Genomic DNA, 20,810 nt, shown 5'->3' with positions numbered 1-20,810 from the left:
TCAGAAACCCTGGCAAGTCCGTGTGGCTCCGTATGTGCAGAACATAATATGGATGAGCTCAGGCTGGGATTGAGCTCCACAAGGTCTTCAAGAGCCGAAACAGGACAGCGTTGTCAACCTCTTTCAGGAGCGAGCAATCCAAATGCTGAGCTATGTCTGCAACATACGCAGAGTCAGTGACCAAATTCAAAGGTACCTGTGAGAACCGTTGGAATGCTATAGTGACAGCCTTCAAATCAATGATTTGAGCAGAACCCGTTTCATGACCTTCCAATGTTTACCAGCCAGACTCATCCTGCCAGGTAACAATGGCCTTCCCTGTTTTGCCTGACCGATCAGTGAAGACGGTAGGACCTTGCACTGACACCCAACTAGACTTGGGTCTTAATGACAGTTTAACTGTCTTTGCCATATGCAGTAGCTTATGGCTGGGGAGATGATAAACAATCTGCCCCTTAAAATTTTGCAGCGCACTTTGCAAGGGGATACTATTAATAAAAGCCCCTTCAAAAAATTCTCGCTCCACAGGGAGCACAAGTGTAGTGGGGTCCGCTGCCATCAATTGCATGCATCGTTGACCGCATTTCAGTATCAGTCAGGCAATTAATTCAAATACTGTATTTACCGTCTTTTTCAGCTGATGCAACAGAAAGACCCATTCCAAAACGTGCAAGGGATCAGGCCAGGTATCATTCCATTGGCCAACGATACCTGTAGGATGCAAATCTGGATTGATGATAAACACAGTGATATCAACAGAGGGGTCTACTCGGCATACTTGAGGGGGTAGACAGAGCATGCTGCACCTGCTTCAGTGCTTGCCGTGCCTCAGGGGTTAACGTTCGAGGTGAATCCAAGCGAGGGTCCCCCTTCAGGATACTGAAGAGCGGGGACAATTGCTCGGTGGTCAGTCCTAAATAAGGACGCAACCAACCAATGACACCCAGCAACTTCTGAGCATCATTTAAAGTCTTTATAGAATCTGTGAATTGCACCTCCTGATGTTGGATCGTTCAATCCAGGATCTTGACCCTTAAATACCTCCAGGGAGGCTGTCGCGGGACCTTTTCTGGAGCCACCTGCAGCCCATAACAGCATAAAGCAGCAAGCAGCTGAGGTTCTATCCTCAGCAACTCATCCTGAGTAGGAGCTGCTACTAGGATGTCGTCCATGTAATGATAGAGATACGCATTAGGGAACTGCTCACGAACTCCAGACAAGGCCTGAGCCACATACCACTGACAAATTGTTGGGCTGTTTCGACAGCCTTGAGGCAAGACCCTCCATTGATATCTCTGTCCAGGCTCTGAATTGTTCACTGATGGTACTGTAAAAGCAAACTTTGGTCTGTAGTCAGGGCACAAGGGGATAGTAAAAAAACAGTCTTTCAAATCAACGACCAGAATGTCCCATCCAGCCGGGAGCATGGTGGGCTATGGCATCCCAGGCTGCAATGCCCCCTTGCTCTCCATGACAGCATTTATCTTTCGGAGATCTTGTAACAATCTCCATTTCCCTGACTTTTTCTGTATCACAAAGACAAGGCTGTTCCAGGGACTGTTAGAAAATTCGAGGTGTCCCTGTTCTAATTGTTCTTGGACTAATTGGTGAAGGGCTAATAATTTTGGTTTTGGCAGGGACCACTGTGCTTGCCAAACCAGGGTATTAGTCAACCACCGGAGAGGCATTGTAGGATAATTCCTGCCCTTCATTTCAGTGGTCCCAATTACAAATTTGACTGAATGCGCAGTCCCCAGGCAGCCAAAACATCCCGTCCCCAGAGCTTGATCGGAGCTGAGGTTATATAGGGTTGGACGGTAGCCGTCTGCCCTTCCAAATTCCTGATCAGCACAGGCCACTGACTTACAAAGGTCTGTGCTGTGCCTCCCACACCTTCAATGGCCTGGCCAAGAGGGGCCATCAGCCATGTGGGAGGCCAGGCAGAATAGGAAATCACAGTGACATCTGCCCCGGTATCGAGCAAACCTCTGAGCTGGATCTGGGGTGGGTTGGCAGCTGGCACCGACAAAGTGCACACCATCTGTGGGCTCTGGTCGGAGATATTCATTGTCCAAAAGACCTGTGGTGTTCCTGTGGAGCCAAAACTGCCATCTTTCTGGTCTCGATGATCAGCCCTGGGAAGATATGAGGGAAAAGGCACAAGTTGGGCGATACGGGTTCCTGCCAGGATAGTGACAGGAGGACATGGAGTAGAAACCATGGCACAGATTTGTCCTGTGAAGTCAGCATCAATGACCCCTGGGTGGATGAAGATTCCCTGGATGGTGGCACTGGATCGACCCACGAGCAGTGCACTGAGCCCATGGCCCAGAGGGCCAAAGGCATCCAACGGGATCTTGTGCACACTGACAGTCTAGGACAACTGTGGCTGCAGTGTGCACATCCACGCCGGCGGAGCCTCTGGTGCGGGCTGCATGCTGACAGAGGAAACCTGTGCCAGTGAGGGGTTCTGGGGTGCCATTTGTGTTGGAGCACCACACCCCTGGGTGCTCATCAGCCGATTTCCCTGGTCTGGCACAGGTTCCTTTGTTCTGCACCGATTGGCATAATGTCCTGGTTTTTTGCATTTAGCACACAGAAAAGTAGGCATGTTAGCCTTCTGTTGCTGTGGCTTCTGCTTATTGTTATTATTATTTTTCCCATGCTTTTTCTGACCACCTCCTGACATGTTTTGATGATGCCACATGGCAGCTGCTAAAGTGGAGATCTCATTGACCTATGGTTCCCACCTTAGCACATGCCTGGATCATCTCAGTCAAAGAAGGGTCCCCTGGCATAGCCTGGATGATTTTTAAACAATCAACATTAGCATTGTCCCTAGCCAGCTGTTTACATAACAACTGTCTTAGGGCATCATCCTCAACCTGCTTCTCCAAGGCAGCTGCAATTTTCTCAACAAATTGTAGGAATGGTTCTCTGCGACCCTGTGTAATTTTCACATATTTTTGTAGTGGGGCAGCAGCTTCCATTGTTTTTAACATGGCTGAAAACCCTACTTTTTGGCACTGTTCTAGAATCAGGGGGTCCCAGGTGGCTTGCATGTCAGGGCTAGCAAATTGATGTCGACCCATCAAAGCATCTGTCCCCACAGCAAGTCTAGGATCTGGCCGGGGTCGCTGCATATTTTCAGCAGCAGCCTTGTCAGCCATCTGTCTCCAGTTGTCCTCAGTTTAAATTGGACAGGCTGGAACAGCACCTGGGCCAGATGCTGGATATCATAGGGTGCTAATAAATCGGTACTCAACACCCTAATAATTTGCATTACTTGTGCAGAACCAAGCCCATGTTTTGCTACCTTGTCCTGTAAATCTTGGACAACAGCCCAAGCTATGGCATCGTGCCTATCTGCCTGCCCTGAGCCAGGCACAGCCTTGAAGACAGAAAAGGCCTGAGGTCCCCCGGCTCCCCCAGGGACCGGGTTGAGCTCAGATGGATCTACCTGAACACCTTTTTCCACCCGGAGAACACCACCCCCTGGCATTTCCAAACGTTCTAGTAAATCGCAGTCTCCCTGTTGCAATGCTTTGACTTTCACTGCCTCCCAGAAGCTGTGATGATTCTTGGGCTGGACTGTGACTGAACACGGGGGCAGGGTCCACAGGCTGCTCCGAGGGGAAGCTGAGGGACCAGCACAGCGTCGACTGTCCGATGTGAGTCCTCGCCTTCAGAGGAGGGTCTGCTGTGCCTCTCGACTCGAGGCGCTGGGCTGGAGTGAGGAAAGCGGTCCCTGTCCCATAGAGAATGGTGCAGCAGACACAGGCACAGATACAGCGGCGCTCTGCACGGTCAGCGGGGGTAAATTTGTTGACGGAAATACACAGAGTTCCGGCAGCAGTCCTGGTGCACCGGGGGGAGAACCCTGTACTTCAGGGTGGGCGGGGTGCATCATCGGGGGCGGCACGTCAGACGTCACAGCCCTGCCCATCGCCGGGGCGGGCTGCTGTGGCTCCACCTCCAGAGGTGGGCCAGGCTGCAGCATCATCGAAGAGGGGGAGGGCAGCACTGCCTCCACCTCTGCGGCCGGCGCCGCCTGCTCCGCCCCCGCGGGGGGGCCCGTAGGCGACAGGGGAGCCGCCTCTGAGCACGCCGGGGGGGGAGGGGGGGCCGCGCCGGGGGGGCTCGCCGCCGCACCACCCACAGGCGCAGGTGCCAGGAAGAAACCATCTCCGGACGCCCCCGGCCCCGCGCCCGCACCACCCTGTGGTATTCCGGGCGCTGCCGCCGCTGCGCCCGCCTGAGTGGCTGTAAATCTTTCCAGTGTTACAGGCACAGTCTGCATAACTCGTTCTGTGATCCGGGCTGTGATCTGGTCCAGTAGATCTGTCGAAATGGTCGACAAACATGCTGGTCCAGCTGGCGAGGGGGCCGTGGGACGGTCAGACAGCCGGCTGAGTGCCGACTGTCCGGACCCCGTGCGTTGCGAAAAGAGGGGGGTTGGGGGCTGTGAGCCAGACGGAACCGAACGATCAGCCCCGCTCCCTCTTTCAGAACCCAATCCCTCTAAAAATGTGGGGGAGGAGTATTTCGGCTGGATATAGTGATTTGGGGAGGGATACACTGGCGGAGCGAAATCTCTTGGGGATGGGTAGTTTGGCAGGGGGACAGGATTTTCGTGGGGAATACCTGCCCGTGGAACATCTAGGCAGGGCACGTGGGGGGGGGGGGGGGGGGGGGGTTTCCATCTCCTGGTCCTCGGACATTCCCCATTTCCCGCGCATCCCCCATCATGACTCGATTAATGAGTCCCCAGGTGGTTAGCAAAGGGGATACTGAAGTATCTGTGGCTAGCAGGGCACCCCATAGACGCTCCCCTAGCTGCCTCCATGATTCTGAGGAAAAGGCTTCTTTGGGATCGTCGGAGAACCCATGTTGTTTTGCCCATGTGTCTTGGTTTGAAAGACAGGTATGGTCTAAGGAAAGGCAAGAGCCCCCTTCCTGAGATGCAGAATGCAACCCCCTCCCTTTTAATTATTTTAGGTCCAAATCAGAGGCCTTCAGGCAGGAGATGTGGGGATAAGGGTAACAGTTCTTTACTGATATCTAACAAGGCAGAAAAACAACAACAGCTATAAAAATTGACAACAGAACAGTATAGCTCAGCTCCAGTCCCTTCTGGCCGCAGGCCGTCTCCCTGCGCTCAGTTACCGGTGCTGTGGGGGCAGGGCAGGTCCCACGCAGTTGAAGAGGGCTGGAGTAATGGCGGTGGAGGCCCAGGGGTGAGTGGGATGGGAAAATGACTCCCCCCTCACGGTGTCGGTCGTGGTGCTCAGCAGGGTGTCCGGAGATAGTAGGGTGAGATGGGAGAGCAGCAGAGCGATGTCCAACGGCAGGGAGCGTGGATCTCAGTGCTGGGATGGCAGGGGGAGATGCCAGACCGGAGCCCCGGGCTGTCCTCCCACTCCACGAGCCAAGCGAGAGAGAGTCCCCCGCTCCAGACCCCCGTCCCACCTTTCCTTTTCCGGTTCCCTCCCCCTCCCACTCCACTTACCCCCCTACGAGAGAACATTATCTATCGTTTTAAGGTGTAGCCACAACTACTTAGCATAACAATGGGAGAAAATTCCACAGAAAGAAAAGGGAAGCATTCAACCCCCAACACCATGCCAGTACTGCGATCAAATCTCTGTCTGGAATCGGGGCTTCCAAATTTTCTAGGACCCCTTTCCAAATGGAAAAGGACAGATTCCTCTTGCTTAGTTAAGCGGTTCCCCATTATCTAACTGCTTTCCCAACTAATTGCTTAGCCGGGGACGGGGAACCAGAGTGTACCTCAGCCGTCTGGATTTCTGTTTCGCCGATGGGTCCGTGCGGTCTCCTCACGGTGCCGCTCCGCCGACTCCTCGGTGCTGGGTGCCGGGCGCTGTGCGCCGCACGGCTCCGCAGCTGTCCGCAGCGCTCCGCAATGCCTTCGCTGTCCCGTGCCTGGCAGCTCAGCTCCGTGGAGCCCCGCACTGCTTTGCGGTTCGTGCCGGGCCGCCCCGATCTGGCCCGCTGCTTCCGATGCTCCTCTCCCGGAGACGGTGGCGATCCCCTGCGGTGGTCCGGTCCAGGCGCGATCTTCGTCAGGTACGATCTCGGTGGAACCTCCAGATGTGGTTACTGCGCTGCAAAGAGAGAGAAAGGACAGCAACACACACGGACCTTTTTTGGGGAAAAAAGGCCAACTTTATTGTACGGACATTCCGTATTTAAAGTGCGTTACGTGCAGCTAGGACAGGACAGTAGTTCATTGGATGATTGGGACAAACATCCCCTGGGACAGCATGTCCGGATGTCCCATGGGAAAGACACCAGGTGTTAATATTTATTATGAATTGCCTTCTGTTTTTCACCAAGTTATCACTCTGGGAGACTGCCTCCCTCAACTGAAGCTGTAGTCAGCTTGTCAGCCTGGGAATGGACCTGAGAGACAGGAGAAATCCAGGCCTGAAAGGAATTGCCAAGCTGCAATTTCCTAGCTCTCTAAATGTGTGTGTCCACACCCCTGCTATCTCCTTCTCCCCAGCACCACCCCTCCCCCCAACAACTGATAACGTAACTAGAGAAACTACCTTTGCTGACAGTTTTCAAACCCCGCCCTTCACACAGTCAGTTTTCCACACCCCAAGATGTCACTGACCCGCCCACCTCTATAGCCCAGCCCCACTCCGCTCACACAGCTCCAAACGCCACTCCCACATCGATTTTCCCCGCCCCTAACCCCATTCCCTTGGCAACCGCCCTTCACCCCTCTCTATCCCATCCCCCATGCCATGCACAGTCTGCCTCCCTTAGCTTTGGTACTCCTCAAGTTACACAAACAAATTTCAACACCTCCCCACATAACCCCGCATTTTCCCACAACGGCTCGTCCCCTAATGATGCCCCAGGATGCTTCCTCCAACCCCCAGCCCCCGGAGTCTCCCCTGTCCCCATTCCTGTCCCCGAAAATGTTTTACCACCTTCCCTTCATGCTTCCTCTGGTCTGCGCCTGGAGCACCTCCTCCTCCTCCTCCTTCTTCACTGACCTTGGTGCGTCCATGTTGTTTCCCTCACATGTTCTCACCTCCTCCTCTTCTCTAGCTGTAATTAAAACTGAGTGTGCCCCACTCCATTTTGATTTTCTTCTTAAATATGTTATCACAGAGGCATTACCATCATGTCTAATTGGCCCAGCCTTGGTCAGCGGCATGTCCATCTTCAGAGCCATCAGGGATTGGCTCTGCTGGACATGGTGGAAGCTTCTAGAAGCTTCTCACAGAAGCCACCTCTGTGGCTCCCCCCTCTGCTGGCTTGGCACTAAAGACAACCCACGGAAGTTATTTTTTTCTGAGAGGAGCAGCTAGAGCTTCCTCTATGTCTGACAAAAAAACAATCAGTGATTGGTTTTGAGAACTGACAAATGGTTAAACCACTGAAAGAGATGGACACGCCTCTGTGAAATTCACATTTTAAAACGAACAAACACCAGGAACCTATCTTTTGTTTCCGGCCTCTCAGAAGGTAACTAGTCCTATTCTCTGTGGGCCAGGCCCCGCACGACCTGCAGACCTAGTGGGGCTGGGCAGAGCCAGACCGGACAGAGCTGGGTGGGCTCTGATGCAGGGCTCGGGAAGCCCACTTGGTCCTATTTTTTGTCAGGGCCCCCTGCGTTTCATAGAAAGGGGGAAGGGAGGCCTGCTCGGCTGCTAAGATCCCAGTCCCCCCTCCAGCATGGGCAGGGTACCCGTGTCTCTGCTGAACATCTAGTCTACATTAAAACCCTGCCCTGCCTGCCCAAGCCAGGGGGTCTGCGGGGTCCCAGGAGTGGCTTCAGGCTGGACCTGCCCGCTGTGGCCCCTGCAGCCCGGGGGAAGACTGAGCAAGGCTTCCCTCTCCCTGGAATGGAATGCAACCAAGCAACACATCAGCGTTTATGGCTGGGCCCTTGCTAAGATCCTAGTCCAGCCCAGTGCAGCTGCCAAAAAGACTCAATATCATAAATAGCTTCTGGTTGCAGCCCGGAAGGGATCACATGAACATCTGCAGACCTCAGGCAAGATATGAACTCTTTCACTGCCCAGAATGAGACTTGCAGACACTTTGTTCTCTCTCCTGAGTGAAAGAAAAGGACCAAGATGAAGATACGCACAGAAACAGCATGAAAACACCGAAGTCAGACAAAAGGAAGAATCAGGTCCTAGATGAGGGAAGGAGGAGAGTTGTGGACTGAAATTTCTCTTTTTTAAGCTGTGGAGAAGATACTCTTGTTTCCCTATGTTGGGGGTTGGATTGCTCCCCTTTTCTTTCTGTGGAATTCCTCCCATTGTTATGCTAAGTAATTGTGGCTACACCTTGAAACGACAGATAATGTTCTCTCGTAGGGGGGTGGGTGGAGGGGGAGGGGAACCGGAAAAGGAAAGGTGGGACGGGGGTCTGGAGCAGGGGACTCTCTCTCGCTTGGCTCGTTGGAGTGGGAAGACAGCCTGGGCTCCGGTCTGGCATCTCCCCCTGCCATCCCAGCACTGAGATCCACGCTCCCTGCCTTTGGACATCGCTCTGCTGCTCTCCCATCTCACCCTACTATCTCCGGACACTCTGCTGAGCACCACGACCGACACCTGGAGGGGGAGTCACTTTCCCATCCGCTCTCACCCCTGGGCCTCCACCGCCATTACTCCAGCCCTCTTCAACTGCGTGGGACCTGCCCTGCCCCCACAGCACCGGTAACTGAGCGCAGGGAGACGGCCTGCGGCCAGAAGGGACTGGAGCGGAGCTAGACTGTTCTGTTCTGTTGCCAATTTTTATACCTGTTGTTGTTTTCTGCCTTGTTAGATACCAGTAAAGAACTGTTATTCTTATCCCCATATCTCCTGCCTGAAGGCGTCTGAATTGGACCTAAAATAATTAAAAGGGAGGGGGGTTGCACTCTGCATCGCAGAAAAGGGGCTCTTGCCTTTCCTTAGACCATACCTGTCTTTCAAACCGAGACACCCTATAACTCATAGAAATGCTTATAGGGTGGATGAAATGTTCTAACTGTAGACATGAGCCAAGGCATTTGTGCTAAAGTGAGCAAATGTTGAAATAGCTGTAATCCCATGAGAAATGTGAATAAAGAGGAGAGATGAAGATCCCTGATGCCCCCCAAGGAAGAGAAGAAGAAAGACCTCTGTTTTCAAAGACGAAGAGAGCTTTTGTTTGAACTGTTATAATCCTTAAAGTGTGCACCATAAATTGACATGGTCCTCGATAACAGTTGTGGGAAGACTGTCCGTCAAGGAAGGGACTTTTACACAGTGATCAGATTTCCATTCTCCTGGGCGGCTGATCACTGTGACATCAAAGCCATGAGACAACTGTCTCTTGTGGATAAAATCTCCATAGATTCAAGAGAAGTCTCCTCTCCCTATGCAAATTGGTGAAAGACTATTTTTAGACATGGTAAACTGACTGATTTGTTTCTGTACATTGTCAGTGTGAAAGAAAAGAAGTTGTGGGGGGAGGAGAAGTGCTCTGAAAGTTTTATTCTGATTCTTATTATTTTTTCTTATAGTTTCTAGTAATAAGGTTTTTCTTTATACCCTTCAAAGTTTGAGCCTGTTTTGCCTTCCTCCTAATCCTATCTCTCAGCAGGAAATGAGTAAATAATCCCTAGTGGGTGCATTGGCATTTGGCCAGCAGTAAACCTACTACATAATTGGTGTGTTGGCCTGGAAATCTCAAATTGGTGAATCAAAACCACTACACCCCACCCAGCCCTCTTCAACTGTGCGGGACCTGCCCTGCCCCCACCACCAGTAACTTAGCACAGAGGGAGAGGGCCTGTGGCCAAAAGGGACTGGAACTGAGCTATACTGTTCTGTTATCATTTTTTATAGCTGTTGTTGTTTCTGCTATTTTGCCTTGTTAGATATCAGTAAACAACTGTTATTCCTATCCCCATATCTCCTGCCTGACAGCCTCTGATTTGAAACTAAAATAATTAAAAGGGAGGGGTTTGCACTCTGCATCTCAGGAAAGGGGTTCTCGCCTTTTCTTAGAAAAATACCTGTCTTTCAAACCAAGACAATACTTAATATATATTTGTAGCTCTGTGGACTACTGATATATAATTATATAGTTCTTATCTAACTCGAGTTTTTTTCCTACCCTGATAGACAGAAAGACAAAACACATTCGAAAGACGCTATCCTAATCTTGCTTTTTCTGGGAACCAAGGATGAGTCATTCTCCCAAGACACTTTCTCATACACAAAACAGAGCTAATAGCAAAAGGGAGGGGCTCCAGAAGAGGGTTGGACCAGAAGGGGGAATTACCTCATTATCTGTGCTTCTAATTGGGGATTCTTGTCAAGTATGCTAATTTGCTAAACTTATAAAACTGTACTGGTCCCATGTCAAGTGGGCATTTTTCCATATTTGCCCCTGGATGCCTCCAATTAAAGACCAGCTTTTGTTACATAGGTTGGGCCGGCAGGGGGGTGCTGGGTCCAAGACAAAGACACCAGTACTCCTCATCCATGTAACAAGACTTAAGCAACTTTATTCCTTATGAGCACCCTTAAATAGGGTGGTTGAGTTTTCCCGGGCACACACAGGTAATTGGTTACAATTTCCATCACTCATTTCCTCAACCAGTGATACACCAGCACTTAGGTTCCAATAGATGAGCTGGGATTTTAACTCAGGTACCTGCCTGCTTAACAAACTGGCTAGGTTTCAAATTACATCTTTTAGAAAAGCTGCAATATACACTGCCACAAGGTTTTATATTACTTCCCATATTAATATTGTCTCAAAAGTGTGTTGTTTTGTTTCTGGATTTTAGTATTAGCATCAATAGTATTCACGGAGCTTTGTCAGAATGCTATCATCATTTAATATAAGTTTGAAAACATTTAAAGCTAAATTGGACAATATTATTCAATAGTCCTACATGTGAAAGGTGTGTGTGTGTCCCAGGTGACCTAGGTACCTCAAAAATGTGTATTATATTGCATATTTTCTCTATGTCATCTGCAATATATTGTACTGTCTCTTTAATACTTGGCAACCCACGAAACAGAACTGGAGTGTATTACCACAGTTCACAGAAGGGAGAGGTCCGAGGTCCCTTTAAAAGACAGGGAACAGACACACAGAGCTCTCTTGTTTCTCTTAGGGCTCTGGAGGAGATTGCTTTGGACAGGTCTCCAATTACCAGCTTGAGAAGCTGCACTTCATAATCCTAAACTGCTGCAGAGCGATTTTCGCAACACTTTTCTGCACCCACCACACCAAGTCGGGACTGACGGGGTTGGAGATGCAGATTTCGGTGCCTGAGGAGTCTGATTTCCGCCTGTGAAAAACGCGCTTCAATGTCCTGGTAAAATTAAAAAGGTTTAATAAAAAGACAATAGGAGACAAACACAAAGCAAAGGGTTAAAACATCCGGGTGCTTGGCATGCCGCCAAGAGCACACGCTGCTTCGGAAACGCCCCTTTAAATACGTTTTACAATACATCAACTTGTTGCATATTCATAGTCCTTCATGCATAGTCAGTCAAACTTTTTCTGGGAACCGTTTAGCAAGGCCACTCTTTGGGTTCACCTTTTTAAAGCATGCATGTTTCTTGGCTTGTGGTTTTAAATTTTTTTTTATCACTTATTAATTTGGGTGGTGGTTCTGGCCTTTTGTAGCTGGTGAATGTTGATAATTGTTGTGTCAGTTGCAGGGTTCCGGTCACATGTTCATGGGCTGTTATCTTAACTAAGGGGGTAGTTTAAGCATATTGTCTCAAAAAAGCTTATGTCTAACTTTTGCTATTAGAAGAGAAAGAAGAAAAGAAAAAAACCTATATTCATACAGAAAAGCTATTTCAACATTATACATATATCACTTATCCCAATATTTGCAAAAAGCCAACAACATGTTATATACTTATAACACGCCCCCCTCCCCAATCATGACACCGACTCAAGATAGAAGCACCAACACTGACTGCAGCAGGTGGCAGGAGAAGGCAGCAAGCGGCAACACTGACAACACATACACACACTGCCCGAAAGGAAATGGGGAAGCTGACACAGTGGGGCCAGAGCTCCCCAGACAACACCAGCACTTCTATGTTAGGAACAAGCTCCTGTTTGTTCTGTTAATGTTCTGTTAACTGTGGAAAACACCCTGTTTTTATGTTAATTGTTGCTGTTGTTCTGTTCTGATTCCCACTCCCTGGAATTGCCTTGCCCCTATGCCCTTTCCCTCCCCTTCGGGTAACACCTTCGCTGCTCCTGAAATGGTGCCTGGCAAATAAGAAAACCGTAAGTGCTTATGGGACACAACTCAGTAATAAAAAAACCCTAAAAACAACGAGCCAATATAACATCAAAAACTAAAAATGGTACTCCCAAGTAAGAAAAACAGTGAAGAAGATGAAATCACCAACCAGGACTCTCTTGCCTTGTCACCATGACCTGAACAGCACCCAATCGACATGACACCCCTAGACTACGAGTCAACCAGCGTCTTCTGAGGGACTCCTGTGAGGACAGAAGGCCCAGCTCTGCTGCACAGCAAAGCTGAATTCCTCCTCCTCTGGATCATCCATCGGGAACAGCAGTGGTGCACGTGACCGGTCAGGCTCCCATCCAGAGCTGATTTCTAAATAAAGGCATTTAAACGGGAGCTGGTCTCCTTGCCCTTATTTATTTCAATTTGGGAGCTCGTCCCGGATTGCTGCACCTGAAGAGGACCAGAGATGGGATGGCCGCCCATCTTCGGACCTCCAGGACAGCCAGTGACTTGGACCAGAAGATCAGCCTGGGATGACAAACCAGAGGAGTGCCGGTGAGTATAGCCGGTGGTGGGAGTAGGAGGCGAGCGAGTGATGTGTGAATGAGATGGGAGATCGTAGCCTGGACCCTCGAAGTGAGTGGGACCCTTCATACCACGGTTCCAGACTCTCGCGAGAGGGCCGGCCGGAAACAGGGGGAGGCGAGAGAGGTCTATCAAGGCCTAGTGAATGCTTGAGGTGTCTCCTAGGGGATAGGGAAAGTTTCCCCCCTCCGGGCGTGCAGAGGAAAACCCATAGTGTGAGTCGCACTCATTTAGGGTAGGCCCCCCCCTTAAGGAGGGTGACCTAGGTGACTCTGGGCACTCGGAAGCCTAGGTGTTGAGTGAGCGATGCACATTTTTACAGGGTACCCCCAGGTACTGCCAGCGCTGAGTGTCCAGGAAGGTCCTGGTCCCCAGGGTCGGACCAGACGTGCTGTAGGTGGTGTGCTGTCGCAGGTCCAGGCAAGAGAGGCTGTAAACCCACTGCCCAGAGCACGGGGGGGAGTCTGGGAATCGGGTGAGGACAGGCGAGGCAGGCATCACACACACACACACACACACACACACACACACACATCCCTTTAGCCGAGGCCTCTCTTCTGGGGAAGGGTGGCCAAGCCGGGCCAGTGGAAGGCAAAGGGGTCGGGCCCTGCTTGGGTGGCCTCCTGGTAACAGAGAGGTTACCCCCAGGTAACCCCTGAGAGTCTTTTTGTTCCTTCCCTACTCTACGAAAAACTCAGGAAGGAGACGGCACTAGATGTAGGACTGCTTTTAGTCCGGGGTGTGGGTATATCCAGCCCGGCGGGAGGCTAGGCAGGGGAGGTCCTCAGGTAGATCTAGTGCTAGGGACCCCGGCAGCGTTGAACAGGAGTGCTCAGAGTCCCATGGGTGCAAGGCGCAGGGGTACGTAGGAGGTTTGGTCACTAGGACAAGCCCCAAGGGCCCAACGGGAAAGTTTGGGCCTTAAGCTTAGAAAGGCTAGTCAAAGTTTGGGTTTAAAGGGATGGGAGGGTGCTGTAGTAAAAGAACAAGCTCCTCCAAGAAAAAGATAAAGAATATTCTACCTAATAGCCCTCTTGCACAACTGCTTGACAAATGGGATACTCTGGAAGTCACAAAAGGCCTAGATAGAATTAAACTAGTTCATTATTGTACAGAGATTTGGCCTAAACTACAACTGCAAGGGGATTGGCCTTGGTACAGGACCCAAGACCAATGGATATGCTCACAACTAAGCCAATACCTGAGAGTTCAAAGTTGTCCCGACCTTGAACAGCTAGCCTATGCCACCTGTTGGCAGGAAATTGCCACAGGCTGTGATAGTGCAAAGATACATAAATTACAAATAAACGAAAAAGATAAGGGGAATGAGGGAGGAAAAGAAACAAGCAAGGGATGGGACCCCCTCGAATATCTACCATCTCTCCCTCCTATCTACCCAGCGGTACCTGAAGTCCCTCTTCTAGCTTGCCCAGTTATGCCCCAAGTTCGTCCCCCAACTTACTCTGCAAAAACTTCAGTCCCCCCTTTGACCTCTCTTGCAAAACCTTTGATTCCCTTCCCCTCAGAACCCATAATCTCCATTCCTCAGCCACCAGTGATTCAGTCATCACCTGCTCTTAGTGTTTCTATCCAAAACCTGACTCCTTTACCTATCCAGTCCACCGCCCTAACACCTTCCCCTAATCCGCCCATGCCTTCATCCCCCTCTGTTGTCCCTTCACCTATTTCCTTAACCCCATCCCCAGTGTCCCCCGTAGTAGATTTAATCTCCTCTCCGTTGCCCAATACCCTTCCTCCTCCTCCTCTAGATTGGGAATTAAACTTGTTATCTTCAAATACCACTACACCCTCCAATATATCCACTTCCCGAGGTGATGACCGGGCAGAAGGACCTTATTGCCACACCAGGTCTAAAACATCAAGGGCAGAAAGACTCTTTCCCCTCAGAGAGGTCCCTATGGGTGCAATGGCTGGAGGAGTCAGATTTGTAAACGCTCCTTTGACAGTCTCTGAGGTTTGGGGATTTAAAAAGGACCTAGGGAATTTAGTAGAAGATCCAGTAGGAATATCAAATCAAGTAGACCAGTTTTTAGGGCCTAATATCTATACTTGGGGAGAGTTAAATTCTATTCTTAATATACTATTCTGTCCAGAAGAGGTCAGGATGATTTAGGCATCCGGTATGAGAATTTGGGAGAGGGAAAATAGATTAGGGCCCCCAGGAGACAACAAAATGCCTCTAGTAGATCCTGGGTGGGACCCAAACCATGAGGAGGGGAGGAGAAATATGAAAGACTATTGATCCCTCATAGTCAGAATAATAAAAGAATCTGTTCCCCGTGGTAGTAATACAAAACTAACTTTACCCCAGGGGTTTACGGAGTCTCCAAACCTTTTCAGGCAACTTTAGAAGGCCTACTAGAACAATTTGCCCCTGGAGAAAATGTACAGGTTTTACAGAACGTAGATGATCTGTTAATATCCGGAGAAGAACAGAGCAAAGTTAAAGTGGCCAGTATCCGGCTTTTAAATTTCTTAGGTGAAAAGGGCTTAAAGGTGTCCCAGGACAAATTACAGTTTGTAGAAACTGAAGTTAAATATCTTGGCCACATTTTCAGAAAAGAATGTAAGAAATTAAGCCCTGAGAGAATTGCAGGCCTTTTATCCATCCTTGCCCCTAAAACTAAAAAGGACATAAGGAAGCTCTTAGGCTTGTTTGGGTATTGTAAATTGTGGTTGGACCAATACACTCAAAGTGTTAAATTTCTCTATGACAAATTAGTCAACCCTGAGCCAGTAAAGTGGACAGCAGAAGATGAAGAACAATTACAAGATTTAAAAAACAAATTATCCTCAGCACCTGTACTAAGTTTGCCTGACCTTAAGAAAGGCTTCAAGCTATTTGTAAACACAGAGAAAGGAATAGCGTATGGGGTGTTGACCCAAGAATGGGGAGGAAGTAAAAAGCCCGTTGCATTTTTATCAAAACTGCTAGACCCAGTAGCTAGAGGTTGGCCAACTTGCCTACAAGCCATTTCTGCTACAGTTCTCCTATTAGAAGAAGCTCAAAAGTTAACCTTGCAGGGAAAAATCAGAATACACACACCACATGACCTTAAAACAGTCTTAAGTCACAGAGCCCAACAGTGGCTAACGGATTCCCGAATATTAAAATATTAAATTATCCTAATGAACAATGACAATTTAGAATTTAATACCTCCAAAAGTCTAAACCCCACACAATTCCTATCTGGGGAACCCCTAACTGATTTGGAACATAATTGTATTGAATTAATAAACCTACAAACTAAAATAAGAGAAGATCTAGAAGATACACCTTTGCCATATGGAAGGATTTTGTTCACTGATGGGTCCTCAAGAGTAATAGAGGGAAAAAGGGTGTCAGGATAAGCAATTATGGAAGGGACAGACATGAAGGTTGCAGAAAGGGGGAAGTTGCCATCAAACTGGTCAGCTCAGTGTTGTGAAATCTATGCACTGAAAAGAGGGTTAGATTTGTTAGAGAAAGATAAAGGAACTATCTACACAGACTCACAATATGCATTTGGGATTGTTCATACATTTGGTAAGATTTGGGAAGAACGGGGATACTTAAATTCAAAAGGAAAGGACTTGGTACATAAGGAGTTGATAAAATTAATACTCAAATCCCTATATAAACTAGCAGAGATAGCAGTAGTGCATGTTAAAGGACATCAGAGGAGAGACACTTTAGAGATAAAAGGGAATCAATTAGCATACCAGATGGCTAAAGAAGTAGCTTTAGACCCGAAAGAGGCAATAAAAATCTTGAGACTAGAGGAAACACCAAGTAAAGGGGAAGAAGAAATGAAACCAACATTTAGTGAGAAGGAGTTAAAGGAAATAAAAGAACTAGGATTACATCAGGGGGAACAAGGGGAATGGTTGACATCTGATGGGCATAAGTTCCTAAACAGGGCTTTAGCCAGAAAAATATTATCAGAAATGCATGAATTAACTCATTGGGGAATCCAAAGGTTATGTGACCACTTCTTAAGAGAGAACATATGTATCAGGGTATATAATCAAGCAAAAGCAGTCACAAAAGGGTGTGTCATCTGCCAAAAAGTAGACCAAAAGGTTATGAGAAAAATAACACCTGGAGGAAGAGAGTTAACTTTAAGACCATTTCAAAATATACAAGTGAACTTGACTGAAATGCCCCCCATACAAGGATATAAACATCTATTAGCAATGGTAGTCCATCTCACCCACTGGGTGGAAGCATTCCCCACCAGGAAGGAAATGGCAGAGGTAGTTGAAAAGATAATTTTAGACGAAATAGTTCCATGATATGGACTAGTAAATAATATTGATTTGAATCGAGGTCCACATTTCATCGCCCAAGCTTTACATGAAGTAATTAAGGCTCTGGGCATGAAATGGAGGTTACATACCCCATGGCATCCCCAGAGTTCAGGAAGAGTAGAGAGAATGAATAAAACTCTCAAAAATTTATTAACAAAATTAATTTCTGAAACACAAATGAATTGGCTTAAGTGCCTACCTCTTGCCCTTTTGCGGATAAGAACCAGACCCCCGTTAGACATAGGGGTTTCCCCGTATGAAATTATGTTAGGACTTCCTTTCCTTATCACTCCTTTCAGTACAGGGAACTACCCGGAAGGGGAAATAGCAACCCAAAAATACCTAGAGGCAATTGGAAGGACACTGGGAAATCTTAGGAAAAAAGGGGTACCTCCCCCAGACTTCTCCCCTTGATGTGGATGTACACCAGATCCGTCCTGGAGATTGGGTGTCACAGTGCAAGCTGGCTTGTACTGGGCAGTTAATCTGACCACTGATAAGAGAAGCGGCCTGGCCTGATAAGACAGGCCCCCAAAGAACAGAGATAGGACAGAATTGGAGACAGACAAGGATTTAATCCAATGAGTTCCAGCCCTGGCTGCAGAGAGCTATTGGTCAGAGAGCCGAGCAGCCTAATCTGTGAACCAATCACAGGCGCTTACCCGGGAACATTGAAAGGGGTATATAAAGTGAGGTCGGAAGTGAATAAATGCTTTTTGTCACGTGGATTACAGAGTGTATGGTCTTCTGTCTCAGACACTGCGCCATCACTCTCAACAATTGGTGAGTCCCAACTTGACCCAACATAGCCATACCGCCGTGAGCGGGGGACACAGGCCATCCTAGAGACGGGGAATTCTGGCCAAGAGCCAGTGCCGTCCGAGAGATGTGAAGATTCCCAAGAGGCGGGAAAGTGCTGGCCAAAAGCCAGGGCCATCCAAGAGACGGGAGCTGCCTGAGAGGCTGGGAAGCACTGTCCAGAATCAGGAAAACATCCCAGAGACGAGAAGACGCCCAAAAAGAGAGGCGGGGAGAACTGACCAGAGCCAGGACCGTCCTAGAGACATAAAAACTTCAGCCGAAAAGCTAAAAGAAAATCATGGGAAGCATCTTTTCTGCAAACACCACCCAGTGATTCAGGTATGGATAGAGTTTTTAGAGGAGTGGGAAATTGAATATGAAAAGGAATTACTCTTTGATTTAATACTATGGACAAAAGAGAAAGGATTGGAACTAAAAATTGAAATTGCACTAGATATAGACTATTGGACTAAAATTGGAGAAGAAATACTAAATGCTGCCTTAAAAAATGATAAAAATGCAATTAAAGCTTTAAAACCTTGGAAAACTATCTTAAACTTGATAAAAGAGATAAAAGCTGATTTATCTAGCGACAGCATGGAAGAAAAAGTACTTACTCCATGCAGAGAGACTTTACTGGCCGGCAATTCCTCAGCTGCCAGCTCAGAGACCTTAAATCCACCCCAAACTGCTGCGGGAGACGTCTGGGAACAATCCCAAAATGGCGGTGACCTTGTGGTCATGGGAAGGAGAAAGGAAACTCAGCCTCCCTCGTGCGACCTACTTCCCCCCCAAGCCCAGCCCTGGGAGGGGGGCGCGCCTTTGCCCCAAGCTCTGCCCTGGTGGGGCGCACCTCCTGCTCCAACCACGCCTTGGTGAGCGGTACCTCCAGCTTCGGCCCCAGCCCAGCCTCCAGAGGGCGTGTCTCTGCCCAGAATCACCATGGAGACCCCCACAGACCCACAAGAAGAGGCACGCAGTGATGACATCACACCAGGAGCGACACAGGACAAACCCGGAAGTGCCTTGGGACCGAGAGATAGCAAACCCCCTAGAACAGCTCCAGCACTAATGCTGCAACCACAGCACCCACAGTTCCTTCACATCAGAAACCAAACATGGAACAGCTCCAAGAAGTCACTATACAGAGGAACAGCCAAGACACCCAGGAATGGAATACAAGCCCTGCAGCTAATAGGCTCCAAACAGCAGCTCCAGACCCACCGATGCTCCAAACAGAAGCCATCCCAATTAAAAACCAGGTAACCTTCTAGTTAGAGGTAAAACAAAAGGCAGTAAGGTGTGGGGATATAGAAACAGCTGCATTGATTTCTGTGCCAAAGTATTCACCAGCACCAGGAAACTGGCAACAAGGAGAGGAAACAGTTGAAGATTTCCCAGTTAGTAATGGGACAACACCTAACCAATATGTACCCTTTAATTGGCAAATCCTTTTAGAGCTACGTGTCTTCGTTTTGATTTGCCAATTTAAATAAACTCATTTTTCTGTTGTGAGACAGAACTAGGAGCAAAAAGCAAGGCAGGTCTTGTTGCATCTCCCTAGATGTATTGGAAATGGTAGATTCCGTGACCCCTGCAATGTCCTGTGGTCTGGTCCCTCTCCCCTCCTGGCCATACCTAGATGGCCGAGATCCAATTTCTTCCCGCCCCCCCCTTTCAGACCCTAGAAAAGACCTATGCCCCCTGACCTTGCCCTTTTTCCCTCTTTCCCTCGCTCTTTTGCCCTCTCTTTCTCTCTTTCCCTCTCTCTTTCCCTTTTTCTCTCCTTTCGCTCCTGGGGAACCACAAGAAATAAACCCCTGCAACCTCCCCAGGGGGAAAGAGCCTCTTTTGTTATCTTTTATTTACGTTCATGTGGCGGATGTGGGAGTCTTCACCCTAACAGCTGAGCTAGTCAGGACGAAAGGGTGAAGACTCAAAGGGTCAAAACCACAGTTGGCGCTCATGTGATTGGTCTCTACAGAGAACCCCACGACCAGCTTTGACTCCCATTTTCAGGATTCAATAAGCCTTTTGAGGTGACCAACTACCTTAAATTTCTTTGAGCTGCATTTTGCGCAGTTCGAAGATTTTAAGGACGAACCGGGAGCCTGTCAGGAGCCCAGGCAGGTCGGTTCTGGACGGAGACCCACTACAGTTACACAGAAGTCTATTCCTGCAAGATAAAGGGTGAGTCGAAGCCCCCTTTTGCGGCCTGGTGGGTTCCCTGAGCTCCGCGGGGGGTCTCATTGGTGGCATTTGGCCAGCACGGCTCTGGTCTCCGGAGAGGCAGCGGTGCATGCGTGTGCACGGTGCGCGCAGCTTAGCAACCCGGCGGGCACGCGATTCATGCATTGTGCCGGGTGCGGCACACAGGCTGGGAAGGCTGGACTCGGCCACCTCAGGAGTGGCGAGGCAGGCAGGCAGCTTTGATTGGTTTCAAAGGGGCGGCACGTGGTTTTTTGCGGCTTTTTACGGTTTTTGCGGTTTTAGCGGCTTTTTGCTGCTCGGCTCGGCTGGATCGGTCCCAAAAGGGGCGCCTGCACAACGTGGGTTTTTCCAACAAAAATGGCGAAATTAACATCAGCTCCGCAGCCAGTAAAGCCTGAAAACCATGCTGTACCTGGCACATTTTAACAACTAACTCTCTTCCTGTGTTTTAACCGTAGTGGGGTAGATATAGTGGCAGATTGTTACTAAACATCATGGGCTTACAGCAATCTGCCCTACAAAAGAGTATAAGATCCCAACTCAGGGAAATATTAAGTTCAGGAAATGTTTTAATATCTAAGAAAAGACTAGCCCGTTTTGCAAGCTGGCTGTCTGTTGAAAAATTGGACCTTGAATTGCAAGATATAAA

General features: G+C 48.9%; 2 protein-coding genes across 8 annotated transcripts; both read right to left on the bottom strand.

Moving 5' to 3' along the window:
• Positions 1-2,374: 2,374 nt before the first annotated feature.
• Positions 2,375-3,283, bottom strand: LOC148220259 (endogenous retrovirus group K member 8 Gag polyprotein-like). Its single transcript, XM_088155804.1, is given in 3 exon segments — positions 2,375-2,737; positions 2,739-3,190; positions 3,193-3,283. Coding segments are annotated over 3 exon segments (906 nt in total).
• A 1,752-nt stretch (positions 3,284-5,035) lies between these two features.
• Positions 5,036-18,707, bottom strand: LOC148220258 (uncharacterized). 7 transcript variants are annotated; one of them, XM_088155490.1, is made up of 6 exons: positions 18,568-18,700; positions 12,408-12,622; positions 11,255-11,320; positions 6,963-7,083; positions 5,791-6,125; positions 5,036-5,369 (listed from the first exon to the last, which is right to left on the bottom strand). In XM_088155490.1, the coding sequence occupies exons 2-5, from the start codon at positions 12,430-12,432 to the stop codon at positions 5,792-5,794; spliced, it is 546 nt and encodes a 181-aa protein (XP_088011616.1). In that variant the 5' UTR covers positions 12,433-12,622; positions 18,568-18,700; the 3' UTR covers positions 5,036-5,369; position 5,791. The 7 variants fall into 7 exon arrangements, 6 of the variants coding, with proteins under 6 accessions (XP_088011616.1, XP_088011620.1, XP_088011619.1 ...); XM_088155494.1 differs by lacking the exon at positions 12,408-12,622 and having other exon boundaries at positions 11,183-11,344; positions 18,568-18,694; XM_088155493.1 differs by lacking the exons at positions 11,255-11,320; positions 12,408-12,622 and having other exon boundaries at positions 18,568-18,707.
• Positions 18,708-20,810: the final 2,103 nt, after the last annotated feature.

Source organism: Sturnus vulgaris, chromosome W, assembly GCF_052056855.1.
Source record: "Sturnus vulgaris isolate bStuVul1 chromosome W, bStuVul1.hap1, whole genome shotgun sequence".
NCBI lineage: Eukaryota > Metazoa > Chordata > Aves > Passeriformes > Sturnidae > Sturnus > Sturnus vulgaris.
The sequence above is the reverse complement of the archived record's forward strand: the minus strand, read 5'-3'. Positions and strand labels throughout refer to the sequence as shown.

What these genes read in the sequence shown, in the direction of transcription:
- LOC148220258 (XM_088155489.1), bottom strand. Translation starts at nt 7,210, where the DNA reads ATGGCTCTGAAGATGGACATGCCGCTGACCAAGGCTGGGCCAATTAGA. An exon ending in AGAGGAAGCATGAAGGGAAG is followed by an intron (nt 6,126 to 6,962) that starts GTGGTAAAACAT and finishes CTCTCTTTGCAG; the next exon opens with CGCAGTAACCACATCTGGAG.